The sequence below is a fragment of the Sminthopsis crassicaudata genome, chromosome 2, assembly GCF_048593235.1.
Source record: "Sminthopsis crassicaudata isolate SCR6 chromosome 2, ASM4859323v1, whole genome shotgun sequence".
In the NCBI taxonomy this organism is placed as follows: Eukaryota; Metazoa; Chordata; class Mammalia; order Dasyuromorphia; family Dasyuridae; genus Sminthopsis; species Sminthopsis crassicaudata.
The window spans coordinates 657,247,340-657,263,058 of record NC_133618.1 but is presented as its reverse complement, the minus strand read 5'-3'; the positions used below and the strand labels follow the sequence as shown (position 1 = coordinate 657,263,058).

Below are 15,719 nucleotides of genomic sequence, written 5' to 3'. Positions count from 1 at the left end.
TAATTTAATTTAATTCCCTTATTCATGTATCACAATTTGTTCAGCCATTCCCTAATTGAGGGGCATCTTACTTGTTTTAGGGTTTTATTTTGCTTTTTTGTTGCCCAAAAAAGCATTGCTAAAAATGTTTCGGTATACTTTTTGTCAAGGACATCCTTGGGGAATATGCTTAGAACTCAATCAAATCTCTGGGTCAAAAAACACTTACATTTTAGCCACTTTAATTGTGTAATTCCAAACTGATTTCCAAAATGGTTGTACTAATTTCCATCTCTATCAATAATACACCCTCCTAGTAACCCAGACTTGCAATCCAGTTGCCATCTTCAACATCTAATTCTTCCAGTATCCTCTTATTCCCCTCTCCCCCAAAGCCCTTCCCCAACAAATCTGTTGCCAAGTCTGATGGATTTGACTTTTGCCATCTCTTGCAGAGACTCCCTTCTCTTCCGACACTGCCTTTAACCAATGTTCCTTTAACCAATCTTCACATATCCCAGACTCGAGGTCCTTCACTTAGTTGCCCTGTTCTGGATTTGTTCTAGTTTATAAATGTCCTTTATAAATTGTAGCATTCCAAAGGAACAAAATAATATAGATATAGATCAGAACAAAGGACAGAACAAACCTATCACACTTCCAGATCCCTACCAACGATTTTTGGACATTCTCTTAATGTAGCCCACGATAAGAAAGCACAAATATTGGAGGCCTATCTTTAGTAGCCCTCTAGTCACTGGATTTTTAACATGTTCACTTCTCTCCAATTCTAGAAGTATTTTCTGAACCTTCTAGCCACTACTTAACCTTGCTCATCCCCTTCAGTACTAAATTTTTCTACTTGCTAAACAGATAGATGTAGTTTCTCCCACAATCTGCTGTAATTAAACTTCTGTTCCTCACTATCCAACCGAAACTTCTCTTCGGTCACCAACCACCAAATCCTTTGTCCTCTTTTCAGTCCTCTTCCTTTTTTATGCTAATTATCATCTCTCCTTTTGGATACTGTTTCATCTCGACTTCTAAGTCAGCCAATCAGAAAAATTTATTAAATATTTATCATGTGCCAAGCTCTTTGCTAAGGGCAGAGGATCAAAACAAAACAAAACAAGACTTGTCACTACCCTTAAGGAGCTCAGATTAATATGGAAGACAACACACAAATAACTATGTACAAATAAGACATAAGACAGAATGATAAGGAACTAATCCTAGAGGGAAAGTACTGGTATTATGGGGGATTGGGAAAGATTTCTCACTGAAGATAGGATTTTCACTGGGCCATGAAGGAAATCAGGGAACTCAGAAGGTAGAGGTGAAGAAGGAGAGAATTCTAGACATGGGGAAGAGTCAATAAAAGTGCAGGGAGTTCAAAGGGATGAGCTGTGTGTGAGAAACAGAAAGGAGGCCTAAGTCTTTGCACCTCAGAGTATGGAGAGGGAAAAGTGGAAGGAAAGATAAAATTAGGTGCACACAAGCTATATAAAAAATATATAGAGAAGGCAGCCTCAGAGACACAGGAAAGGCTTTTGCAGAGGGTATGATATGAGAGAAGCCAGGGGAAGACATTCAATTTAATAAAAATCTCTCAAATGACATACCTAGGTGTCATGACATGCTCCTTTAATGAATTCTTCCAAATTCCTTTTCACAGTAACCCTTTTGCTCTCCCAACTCTATTTCATATTTGTCAGTCCTGGTGTCTGTTTTACTATCCTGACCTCCTCATCATAGCAGTCCAAGCTGAAAGTACTTTGGAGATCGTCTATTTCACAGGAGAGAAAACAGGAACCCGAAAGGTAAAGGGAGCACTCCCAGGTGACACAGTGAATGATAGGGCCACACCAAACAGAGAACTCACAGCACACTGCTCCCAGCAAAAACAACCAAAACTAGTACGTGTAAACAAGTGTGAATAGAGATTATGTACAATCACATTTATTATACTCACACATAGCATTTCATAACCATAAAACACTATGGGAAGATAGGTTGAGTTCCTTTTTCCCAGGGTCATCTCATTCTGAGGGTAAGCAGCAGCTGTTATTAGATGATTACTGGGAAATTTTCACTGTTTATGGAATGAAGCTTATTATGTGGAAAATGCCAACTTAATCTTCATCATCAAAGCTCCTTTGCCTTTCTGTTTCATTATAAGGAGGACATTGGAGGATTTTCTACTCCAAATTTTAGACTCTTAAGAACTGTGCTCTTTAGTTTCACTTTAAATAAAAGTGAAAATAATTATTTGGTAACAATTACTGACATTTATACATTTTACTGATAATAAGTCTATGATGTAGATAGGTCAAGTATTATCCCTATTTTACTGGTGGGAAAACTGAGGTTCTAAGAAACTAAGTGACTTGCCACTTAATCATACTGGTATCTACTTTCTGTTAATAGATTAGAATATATATACCTCCATATGCTTGTTAATAACTTTTAGTCAGTTAATAAACATTTCTTAAGTATCTACCATGTTCCAGGCAGAAGCTAGGAGTTGCAGTGAATAAAGCAATAGACCTGAACTCAAAGCTGGTCTTAGATACTATCTGTGTGATTGTAGGCAAGTCACTCTACCCTATCTGCCTCAGTTTCCTCATCTGTAAAATGAGCTGGAGAAGGAAATGGCAAACCACTCCCATTTCTTTGCCCAAATAACCCCTGATAGGGTTACAAAGAGTCAGACAGGTTGGAAACAACTTAATAACCGCATCTTCTCCCTATCCTCCCTATCACTGCAATCTCTGGATCACTGGATATCCAGAGATGACTCCCTGATCTACTTAAGCCATTCGAGTTTCCCCTGGGACATGAATGAAAAGCCACAAGACTCTTTATCTCATACACGTCCTAACCTACCTGGCCACCATCTTCTTCCCTCTTCCTCCTCCTTTTCATCTGATCACCATTCCTTTATGCACATCACTTCCCTTATTGGAATGTGAGTTTTCTGAGGATAAAGATTCTCACTTTTGTCTTTGTATACTGCCTTCACACATCACAAGCACTTAATAAATGCGCCCAACTTATTCTAACTCCTCTAATTACTTGGGTATTTTTAGTTAAGGTGAGACTCAAGTCCCCTGCACCTTGCTTTCCTTCCTCTCCCTCTAACACCCTTTCATCTGGTGGGATTGTTCTCCCTGCTCTGGACCTCTCTCTAGATCTGCTCTATCATCAGAACTTACCTATGTGTCCCATTCCCTCTGAGTACCTTACTTGGCTGCTTTTCTGGTAAATTAATCTCCAATAAAGTATTAATGGCCAAGAATGATTTAATTAAAATATCTTCCAAATGTTTGTAGGGAGTTATGGAAGACAATAGATTAAACCAAGGAAATGGATCATTTAATGCTGGAATACCAGGAATTATGGACATTTTTAGAGAGGAATCATATTCTGAGGTTCTTAAAATACTACCAAATAGATAACTGCCTGCTGTATAAAGACAGCCTTGGAAAGATAACAAAGGCATAAAGTAGAGCTTCAAGCAAACATTCAAATTACTTCCTATATGAAGAATTAGCTTCCATATTTGTTGCTCCCACTACAACCTTTTCTTTCAAGTCTTTAAATTCTATTGTTATGGCAAAGGAGAAATAAAATAGGGGATTCCTTTTTTTGAGGGGTGGTGAATAATTCTGGTAATGAAATATTGTAGTATTCAAAAATCATAGGACCATTGTTTTTAAAGCTAATCTGCACTTTTTTATTCCTGGCTTCTATATCAAACTGGCACGCATTTTCTCCCTCAGCTGCCCCCTTAAAATTAAAAGCTTTTCAAACAATTCTGTTTTCACAATGATTTCACTGTTGAGAATCAATAAATGCTTATTAACAACAATTATCAGCTACCATGTCTTATGTAGCTGAAGAGGCTTTGTACTCACAATTGTGAAACTGAAAATCAAGAGTAATTGAAAATAACTGATGCTTTAATATCTATATTTAAACTCCCCCCCCAAAGTCCTTTTTAGTAACAATGTAAATGTGGCAAACAGTAAACCCATCAAGGAATAAAACAGCAAACTGCTTAAAAATGGGTACTTATGCCTTTTTAATTTTCAGGGTCCAAATGTCTAGTTATTGCAACCTGCGTTAGTAATAAAACCAATAGGCTGCAAGCAACCCTTGTATAAAAATAAACCAGTTTTCAGACAAAAAAGCAGTCACATAAATGAATAATCAGGCTCCTTTTGCAATAAAACTTTAACAATAACTGAGCAAAAATGCAACATTCATTTGTGAATGCTTAGAAATTTTATTTCAGCCTTGATAAGACGCTTAAGCCCTTACTTGGTCTTTTATAATAGACAGATTATGCCCCCGACAGCAGAAATTTTAAGTTAAAGCAAAAAAATTCTCTCTCTTCTGTCTTATAACCAGAGCAATCCCCCAAAAAGGAAAAAAATTTATGAATGTGAGCAAAAACAAATTAAATATCTTGAACAGCTAAGTGCCCAAGTAAATGGAGCACTGGACTTGAAGTCAAAAAGACAAGTTAAAATCCTGAATCAGATAATGTTTTATGATTCCTGGAAAATCCCTTAACCTCTTTCAGCCTACTTCTTCAACTTCTATATGAGATAATAATAGCACCTATCTCACAAGGTTGTTGTGAATATAAAATTTATGTGTGTGTGTGTGTGTACACATACAAATATATATATATATATATATATATATATACATATATATATATATATATATATACACATATATATTGTGTATATATAAATCTATATATACATATACAAATATAAATACATACATATACATAATGCATATATAAATATATATACATATGCACATACATATACACATACATGTACATAGTGCTTTGCAAACTTTAAAGCACTATATAAATGATGATGACAATGAAATTTATTCAGTTTTGGAATTAGCATCAAACTTATCAATTACAAGAATTTCTGCCATTTAAAAAAATGGACAAATTGGTCAAAAGGCAAAATGATGCTAAGATTATATGACTGTTTTTGCACTTAACATTCAGAGGTGAGAAAATAAAGATTGAGAAAAAAGAATGAGATACAAGTCTAAATGTTAGACATTCTTCACATAAAAATTCTAGATCAAATATACAGCTTATTGCTAATGAGATTTTTGGTAGTGTAATAATAATAGTTTACATTTACATAAAGCTTTAAAATTTAGAAAGTGTTTTTCTTACTACCTCATGAACTTGCTAAGGCAATCTTTCTAAAAAGCAAGCTCTGACCATGACAGATTTAACAAAGCCCAGTGGTTCTCTATTGCCTCTAGGACCAACTGTAAAATCCTGTTTGACTTTTAAAGCCCTTCCCAACTTATGCAACTTCCTACCTACAAGATGAGAGATCATGGCACCAAAATCTTATAGGTCAAGGGATTTGGGCAAGAACAGTCACCTTATCTGCAGACTGAAGAAGAAAAAGGGAAAGGGTAGGGGGATAACATTAGAGGTTTTTATATGAAGAGAACAGAAGAGGGAGTTCACACTGAGTAATCTCAATTTCTCAGTAAAGTCAGAAGTGAGGTCCTCAAATGAGAAAAAGGAAGAAGGTAGAATGAAGGAAGCTTTAAGAAAGAAAAAAATAATCTACAACAGCTTTTGTAAGAAACAAGAAAGGAAATAAAGAAATCTTTTTATTTTCCAATTAGGGAAGATAAAACTGACTTGCTGAAGGGAGGGCCCACGAGACTTTAGGTAAAACACATTTACCTGTGGCACTATTACACTTGCCCCAAGTGCATTCAGCAACAGGTGGGTAGGTGCAGATGAAGCACATGGGGGGATAGTGCAAGAAAAGGCTTGGCAAGGGAGGAGCATGGCAAGAATATGGGTATGAGAGGTATTTGAGGGTAAAGAACAGAGTAATGTTGAATTAGTTAACTACTGGCTTAAAAGATTGGAGAAGATAGGAAGTGAAGTCAGAGCAGGGGGGGACAAAGGGCCCAAGAAAGCACAAAGGGGTAGAAGAAAGTTCCTGAATCATCCCTGTACTCAACTTTTATATTAAATTTTTGGCTGGTGGTAGGGAAAAAAAACCCCCAGTAAATAACCACCATGTAGCTCAGTTCCTTAATAATAAGCATCAATTTTAAAGAGAGTTAAGAAACAGCGCTTTTTTTCCCCCCCATTGCCAATACAGGAAATATCCTTCATACTGAAGCACAAAGATTTAATTTAGTTAATGAAAGTTCTTTTGGAGGCCTCAAATACAAGAGTAAGTTTTTGTGAATGCTCCTTTCATTGAAAGTTTCATCCAAAATAATGATATAGGCATGGTCTTAGATCTAAAGTCCTTTTTTCCCTCCAGAGGAACGATAAGGCTATTGCTGAAATAAATGCTAAGATTCTTAGCTGGAAGGAGAAAGACGTTAAAGAATATTATTATTTATTGAACATAGAGAAAAAACAGTTTCAAAGCCAGTAGCCTGGCAAGCCTCCCCACTGTGATCTACTACTTACGTTCTGGCTGCTTCTCATTGGGGGTTATGGATCTCACAAAATCTTGTGGAGTCATAAACACTTCGGCTTCACCAGGCTCATTTATTATTTTTAAGGTAGCAAAATATCGGAAAATCTTGTCAGGAGTAGAGTAGGCTCGAATCCTGTTCTCATATTCCATTACCTAACAAATAAATTTGAGAATCATAAGCATTAAAATAGCAACTCAATTTTATATGGGGATCTTTACATATATCATCTAATTTGATCCTCGCAATAGCCCCAGAAGTGAAACATCTTAAGTAAGAACTACTATTTTCTTTCTTTTTTATTATTATTATTATAGTTTTTTATTGACAAAGCATATGCATGGCTAATTTTTCAACACTGACTTGCAAAACTTTCTGTTCCAAATTTTCCCCTCCTTCCCCTCACCCCCTTCCCTAGATAGAAGATAGTTCAATACATGCTAAAAGTTAGAATACATGTTATATCCAATACATATATACCTATTTATACAGTTATCTTGCTGCACAAGAAAAATCGGATCTAAAAAGAAAAAAAATAACCTGATAAGGAAAACAAAAATGCAAGTAAACAATAACAGAAAGAGTGAAAATGCTATGTTGTGGTCCACACTCATTTCCCATAGTCCTCTCTCTGGATGTAGATGGCTTTCTTCATCACTGTACAATTGGAATTGGTTTGAATCATCTTCTTGTTGAAGAGAGCCATGTCCATTAGAATTGATTGTCGCATAGTCTTGTTGTTGCCGTATATAATGATCTCCTGGTTCTGCTCATTTCACTTTGCATCAGTTTATGTAAGGACTCTCTGAAATCATCCTGCTAGTCATTTCTTACAGAACAATAATGTTCCATAACATTCACATAACAAAACTTATTCAACCATTCTCCAATTGATGGACATCCATTCAGTTTCCAGTTTCTAGCCATTACAAAAAGGGCTACCACAAATATTTTTTGCACATGTGGGTCCCTTTCCCTCCTTTAAGATCTCTTTGGGATATAAGCCCATTAGAAACACTGCTGGATCAAAGGATATGCATCGTTTGATTACTTTGTGAACATAGTTCCAAATTGCTCTCCAGAATGGTTGGATTCGATCACAGTTCCACCAACAAAGTATCAGTGTCCCAGTTTTCCCACATCCCCTGCAACATTCATTATCTTTTCCTGTTATCTTAGCCAATCTGAGAGGTGTGTAGTGGTATCTCAAAGTTGTCTTATTTGCATTTCTCTGATCAATAGTGACTTGAAGCACCTTTTCATATGACTAGAAATAGTTTCAATGTCTTCATCTGAAAATTGTTCATATCCTTTGATCATTTATCAATTGGAGAATGGTCTGATTTCTTATAAATTTGAGTCAATTCTTTATATATTTTAGAAATGAGGCCTTTATCAGAACCTTTTAATATAACAATATCTTCCCAGTTTATTGCTTCCCTTCTAATCTTGTCTGCAATAGTTTTGTTTGTACAAAACCTTCTTAACTTAATATAATCAAAATTTTCTATTTTGTGATCAATACTGATCTCTAGTTCTTCTTTGGTCACAAATTCCTTCCTCCTCCACAGGTCTGAGAGGTAAACTATCCTATGTTCTTCTAATTTATTTATAATTCATTCTTTATGTCTAGATCATGAACCCATTTTGACCTCATCTTGGTATATGGTGTTAAGTGTGGGTCAATACTTAGTTTCTGCCATACTAGTTTCCAATTTTCCCAACAATTTTTGGCCAAATAGTGATTTCTAATCCAAAAATCTGGGGTCTTTGGGTTTGTCAAAGATTAGATTGCTATAGTCACTGACTATTTTGTCCTGTGAGCCTAACCTATTCCACTAGTCTATTTCTTAGCCAGTACCAAATGGTTTTGATGACTGCTGCTTAATAATATAGTTTTAGATCTGGGCCAGCTAGGCCATCTTCATTTGATTTTTTTTTTCATTAATTTCCTTGAAATTCTTGACCTTTTGGTCTTCCAGATAAATTTTGTTGTTATTTTTTTCTAGGTCAGTAAAATAGTTTCTTGAGAGTTTGATTGGTATAGCACTAAATAAATGGATTCGTTTAGATAGCATTGATATTTTTATTATATTTGCTCGACCTATCCAAGAGCACTTGATATTTTTTCCAATTGTTTAGATCCGACTTTATTTGTGTGGAAAGTGTTTTGTAGTTTTGGTCATATAGTACCTGACTTTCCCTTGGCAGATAGAAATATTTTATACTATCAACAGTTATTGTGAATGGAATTTCTCTTTGTATCTCTTGCTATTGGATTTTGTTAGTGATGTATAAAAATGCTGATGATTTATGAGGATTTATTTTGTATCCTGCAACTTTGCTAAAGTTGTGGATTATTTCTAATAGCTTTTTAGTTGATTCTCTGGGGTTGACTAAGTATACCATCATATCATCTGCAAAGAGTGATAATTTGGTTTCCTCATTATCTACTCTAATTCCTTTAATCTCTTTTTCATCTCTTATTGCCAAAGCTAGCATTTCTAATACAATATTGAATAGTAATGGTGATAGTGGGCAACCTTGTTTCATTCCTGATCTTATTGGGAATAGTTCCAGTTTATCCCCATTACATATGATGTTTACTGATGATTTTAAATAGATGCTATTAACTATTTTAAGAAAAAGGCCATTTATTCCTGTGCTCTCTGGTGGTTTTTTTTGTTTGTTTGTTTGTTTGTTTGTTTTTTAACAAGAATGGGTATTGGATTTTATCAAATGCTTTTCCTGCATCTATTGAGATAATCATGTTTTTTGTTAATTTGATTATTAATATAGTCAATTATGATAATAGTTTTCCTAATATTGAACCAGTCCTGCATTCATGGTATAAATCCTATTTGGTCATGGTGTATTATCTAGGGGATGATTTTCTGTAATTTTTTAACTAATATTTTATTTAAGATTTTTGCATCAATATTCATTAGAGAGATTGGTCTATAATTTTCTTTCTCTGTTTTTGTGCTAACTTGTTTAGGTATTAGTACAATGTCTGTGTCATAAAAGGAATTTGGTAGGAGTCTTTCATTCCCTATTTTTTCAAATAGTTTTTGGAGTTAATTGTTCTTTAAATGTAAATCCATCTGGTCCTGGGGATTTTTTCTTAGGGACTTGATTAATAGCTTGTTCTATTTCTTTTTCTAAAATGGGACTATTTAAGCAATTTATTTTCTCCTTTGTTAATCTGAGCAATCTATATTTTTGTAGGTATTCCTCCATTTCACTCAGGTTATCGAATTTATTGACATAAAGTTGGGCAAAGTAACTTCTAATTATTGCTCTAATTTCCTCTTCCTTAATGAAAGTTCTCCCTTTTCATTTTTAAGACTAACAATGTGATTTTCCTCTTAAGGATTGCTATTTTCAAACAAGGTTCCTCTTCCAATTTTTGGTGCTATATGTTATTATCAGTTTTATTCAAATTAATACCTAGGCATCAATTTAAAAAAATTTAACAACATAGTTTAGATAAATGGTTATACATTTCAGTTTAAAAAGAAACACTCAGTTTGCTTGAATATTAGTATCTGTTTATAAACCAAATGAGCTAATGGTCATGTTATTGTTTGGCTAAGGATGGCTTTGTATATCATTAAAAGCTTTGAGTACATTCATGAAGCCTGTAAATAAATGCTACTCTGTTTAAATAAAGATGTAGTGTAAGTTTTCTTGAATTAAACACATAAAGTTGAGAGCTGTCTTCAGAAACTAGCATATCTTGAATAGTAATAGCTTACACATACATTTTAAAGTTTGTAAAGTATTTTAAAGTTTGGAAAGAACATTTTAAATTTTATTTCATTTAATCCTTATAACAACCTTTCATCCTATTATCATCTCTGCTTTACAGATAAAGAAACTGAAGCAAGGAAAAGTTCTAAGTAACTAAGGTAGGACTCAAAATCAAATTTTCCTAAGATGAAGTTCAACATTCTAGTCATTACATGGAGCAACTCTTCATAAGTGGTAGTAGTTATAAAGTACAGGGTTTCCTATCATTTCTTAAAACTTCAAAACTAAAAAGTTGATTGAGTTCTGTGAAGGAAAAAAAGGGATAGAAGGTTTGAGTATTTCTAGATTTTTATCTTTAAGAGGAAATGACAAGAAGAATTTGAGAGATGACAAGATTTGGGGGCAGCTATACGGCACAGCAAACTGGGGATGGAGTCAAGAAGACCTGAATTCAAACCTGATCTCAGACTGTCTGATTTAGTTTCCTCATTTGTAAAATTAGCTGGAGAAGGAAACAGCAAACCACTCCAGTATCTCTGCCAAGAAAACCTCCAAATGTTTAAATTATTTCTCTTAGATCTATTTTCTAGGTTAGTTGTTTTTCCAATTAGATGCTATTTTCTATTTTTTCAATCTTTTGATTTTGTTTTATTGTTCCTCAGTTTCTTATAGTCATTAGCTTTCATTTCCTCAACTATAATTTTTATGGAATTATTTTCTTCAGTGAGTTTTGTACCTCCTTTCCCATGTGTCCAATTCTACTTTTTTAAAGAGTTTTTTTTCCTTCAGTGAATTTTGGTCAGTTCTGTTTTCAAGGCATTCTTCTCCTCATTGGCTTTTTGTACTCGTTTTAACATTTGGCCTAGTCTATTTTTTAAGGTGTTATTTTTTTCAGTATCTTTTTAATGTCTCCTTTACCAGACTAGTAACTCATTTTTTGTTTTTTTCTTGCATCATTCTTATTTCTTATTCCAATTTTTCTCTACCTCTCCTACTTGATTTTCAAAATCCTTTTTAAACTATTTTATGACCTGAAACCAGTTCATATTTTTCTTAGAGGCTTTTGAACATAGGACCTTTGACTTTGTTACCTTCTGAGTCTTGATCTTTCTTTGGTCTATTGTTTGTTCATCTTTCTAGCCTATTTCTTTTTTAAAAAATTATTAAAGCTTTTTATCTTCAAAACATATGCATAGATAATTTTCAACATTTACTCTTGCAAAAGCTTGTGTACCAAATTTTTTCCTTCCCTTCCCCTACCCCCCTAGATAGTAAGCATAAGCAATCCAATATATTTTAAACATATACAATTCTTCTATACATATTTTCATAATTATCATGCTACACACAAAAAAATCAGATCAAAAAGGGAAAAAATGAGAAAGAAAACTAAAAGCAAGCAAACAACATCGAAAAGAGTGAAATACTATGTTGTGATCCACACTCAGTCCCCAGAGGTCTCTCTCTGGTCCAGATGTTGTTTGGGAAAACTGGGAAAAGAAATGAATGTGGTACAAGAAAATTATGAAAAAATTTAAAAAGAGCTTGGTAAAAGAGGCACAAAAAACACTGAAGAAAATGACGCCTAAAAAACCAGAATTGGCCTAATGGCAAAGAGGTATAACAATTACTGAAGAATTCTTTTGAAGAAAAGAACTCCTTAAAAAGAAGAACTGTCCAAATTGGAGGGGGGAAGGGGTAAGAGGTTCAAAAGCTCATTGAAGAAAATTAATTCCTCAAAAAATGGAATTGAATAAATGGAGTTAATGACTCCACGAGTCAAAAGAATGGAAAAAGAGAAACCAATGTGAAATATCTCACTGGAAAGACAACTGACTTGGAAAATGGATCAAGAAAAGAGAATTTTAAAATTATTGGGCCACCTGAAAGCCAGGATCAAAAAAGGAGCCTAGACATCATCTCCTTTTTAAAATAATATTTTATTTTTCCAAATAATATGCAAAGATAGTTTTCAACAGCACTTTCACAAAACTTTGTGTTCCAAATTTTTCTCCCTCTTTTCTTCTTTTCCCCTCCCCAAGATAGCAAGCAATACAATACAAAATTTCTTAACCTTGGTTTCCCTATTCCCCAGCTGCTTAGACTGTAGGTTTTGACCTCATGTGGGGTCTTGTAAGTGAATGTAAAGATTGAAAAATTATGATTTATTATCAGTAAATGTTTGATTTGCATACCTATTTTATATGCTTATCTACCTAAGATCATGTAAAAATTTCTCAGACAAAAAGGGGCTGTGTGCAGAAAAAGTTTAAGAAGTCCTGCTTTATTCCACATTTAATTGCGCAATAAAAACTTTTAAAGAAGAAATGAGAGATCATGAAATCATAGTTTTAGAGAAGGAGACATTTGAGGTCAACTAGTTAAATTCCTTCATTTTATAGTTGAGGAAATTGAGACTCACAGAAATGACTGACACAAAAATCAAAGTCATCAATAAAACTTTTAAAATAAAATAAAGCTTGCCACAAATAGGAAGATTTAGGAACATATGATACAGATAGGAACATATGATATTGTCATGTTCTAAGCTAACTATAAAACATCACATATCCTCTCAAGCAGGGTTATGATTGATAAAACCATGTAAATAAGCCATTTAAACTACAGAGCTCCTTGAAATACTCTTCTGTTAATCAAGGTTTTTAAAAATCATATTATAGTTTGGAAAATAATTTTAAAAAATAAAATTCATGTCTGTTAGCTAAACCTTAGTAAGTCTGAATTTAATCAATACTGACTTGGAAATTAAACCCTAAATTAAACTGTCATGGAAATAACTATGTCTCTAACAACATACCTTCACAATTAGATCTACTAAGTATTGAATCTAAGTCTCTAAAAGTACTAAACAAATTGTATTTGATTCTCATTATGTCCTTACGACAAGAGAAAATACAACAAAGACCTCTTCCACTTTAGAAAAATTTTGACTTTATTATGACTTTCTAAATATTTACTGTATGATTACATATTGTCTGCTGGTAAACTCTACAGCGTATTAGCATGAAGTCTCACCCAGTTACAACATCCATTTGTTGGAAGTAAAGATATTCTCATTATAAAAATACTGCTTATCCAAAAGTTTTTCCCCACGGTATTTCGAGAATTAAGAAACATGATTAAGCTTATCATTTAATGGAAATCTCCCCTCCCTGGAGAACAAGTAAAACTACTAATGGATACAAATGAACTTTTGCAGGACAATAAATAGCTTCCTGTACTTTGGGGCTCAAGCTGAAAAACTAAGTTTCCTAACGGATAGGCTATAGCACTGAAGGATTAACTTGTGACACAACTTATAAATTCACTAGAAGTAATGCTAAAGTTGTCTCTAGTTAATTACAATAGTCTCCCTGCTTTCTATCTTTCCCCTTGTCAGTATATTCTCCACAGACCTACCAATTGATACCCTGCTACTCTCTGCTCAAAATGTTCCAGTGGCTTCCTATTGTCTTGAGGTTAATGTGGAAACTCTCCTCTATGTTATTAAAAGTCTTTCCCAATATGGCTCCAGGCTACTTCTCCATTCTTGTTTCACATTCCCTCCCTCATGTGCTCTGTTTTGGGGGCACTGGCTTCCATGCTATTCTACATACAGAATGCTTTACCTCCCCTTCATATGATTTTGCATCTTGTTAATTGTCCAGAAATGTCTTTATTCTTGTCACTGTATCCCTAGCTCTTTTCAAGGGTTCAAACTGTTTTTGTATTCTTCTCATTGTTAACACTCTCTCTAATCCGGACTCAAATTGCATTTCCTCAGCAGTCCCATACTGTCTCTCCTTACTTAGTAGAACATAAATGTCTTGAAGACAATGGTCTTTTGGTGCTGGGAAAAGAATACCAAAGTTGGAACAGGAGTAACTGGATTAAAATCCTGGCTCTATTTCTTATTGCCTATAAGAGCCTGGCCAAGTCAGTTGATTTTTCTGGGCCTCAGATCCATCATCTATGTAAAATGTCAGAGCCCTCACACCTCTGTGACTATCCATTTCTGCTGCTGCATCCTCAGCTCCAACCATGCCATCTTACACACAGAAGGCATTTAATGCTTGATGAATTAAACTAAACTATCAGTTATTGTGGGTAGCAATAACTTGGCAGAAATTAAAATTTCCCAAAGAGAATTCTGAGGAGGAAAAAAAAAAAGAACCAAGCATTTGACCCGGAAGCACTGAAACAAGTGGGACAAATGAAGAACAGGAGCTTCTTCAATCTGGACTTGTTAGAGTAGAAAATTGGTTATCGGAATGAAGTGGGAAAGCAAGTCATTATTTTGTTTTTTATACTGCTAGCTCCTGGATATTAAATTCAACAAACTCCAAAATATTACCAATTAACAAGATGCAAAAAGTGAAACTTTTCTTTGATAAAAGTGCATGTAATGATAAAAGCAGGTGATGATTTGACCAAAAAGAAGTTCACATATGAGTATGGAGTACAAACCTTAAGAACTGCTATTATAGAGAACTGACTAAAATTTATAAGAATACAAGACATTTCCCAATTGATAAATGATCAAAGCATATGAACAGAAAATTTCAGATGAATAAATTAAAACCATTTCTAGTCATATGAAAAAGTGCTCTAAATCTAATGATTAGAGATGATTAGAGAAATGAAAATTAAGGCAACTCTGAAATACCTCTTCACACTTCTCAGATTAAGATGATAGAAAAAGATAATGATAAATATTGAAGGGGCTGTGGGAAAATTGGGATACGAATACATTATTGGTGGAGTTGTGAACTGATCCAACCATTCTGGAGAACAATTTGGAACTATGCCCAGAAGGCTATCAAACGGTGCATATACTTTTGACCCATCAGTGTCTCTACTAGTCTATATCCCAAAGAGATTACAAAAAAAAAGGGAAAAGCACCCACATGTGCAAAAATGTTTGCAGCAGCTCTTTTTGAAATGGTAAGAAACTAGAGATTGAGTGGATGACCTTCAGTTGGGGAAAGGCTGAAAGCTATGGTATATGAATATAATGGAATATTATTATTCTATAAAAAATGACAAGCAAGTCGATTTTAGAAAAGCCTGGAAAGACTTACATGACCTGATGCTAAGTGAAGTGGGTAGAACCAAGCAAACATTGTACCCAGCAACAAGAAGATTATGTGATGATCAAGTGTGATGACTTTGGCTTTCTTCAACAATGAGGTATTCAGGCCAATTCTAATAAACTTGTGATGGAAAGAACTATATATATTCAGAGAGAGAACTATGAAGATTGAATATGGAAACATAATATTTTCACCTTTTTTTCTTGTTTATTTTTTTCTCATTTCTTCCTCTTTTGATCTGATTTTTCTTATGCAGCATGATAAAAATGGAAATATACTTAAAAGAACTGCACGTGTTTAACTGATATTGGATTATTTACTGTCTAGGGGAGGGGGGCAGGGAAAGAGAAAAATGTGCAATACAAGATTTTGAAAAGGTGAATATTG

The 15,719-nt window shown here is 34.2% G+C and overlaps 1 protein-coding gene across 3 annotated transcripts in view; it reads right to left on the bottom strand.

The window, feature by feature from the left end:
* The window catches only part of MICU1 (mitochondrial calcium uptake 1), a 210,775-nt gene that overhangs the window by 139,349 nt on the left and 55,707 nt on the right, over positions 1-15,719 (bottom strand). For all 3 annotated transcript variants that reach the window (XM_074296868.1, XM_074296869.1, XM_074296867.1), the window contains exon 4: positions 6,479-6,641. In XM_074296868.1, coding sequence (XP_074152969.1) covers positions 6,479-6,641 — 163 coding nt within the window. The remainder of the gene's footprint in view (positions 1-6,478; positions 6,642-15,719) is intronic.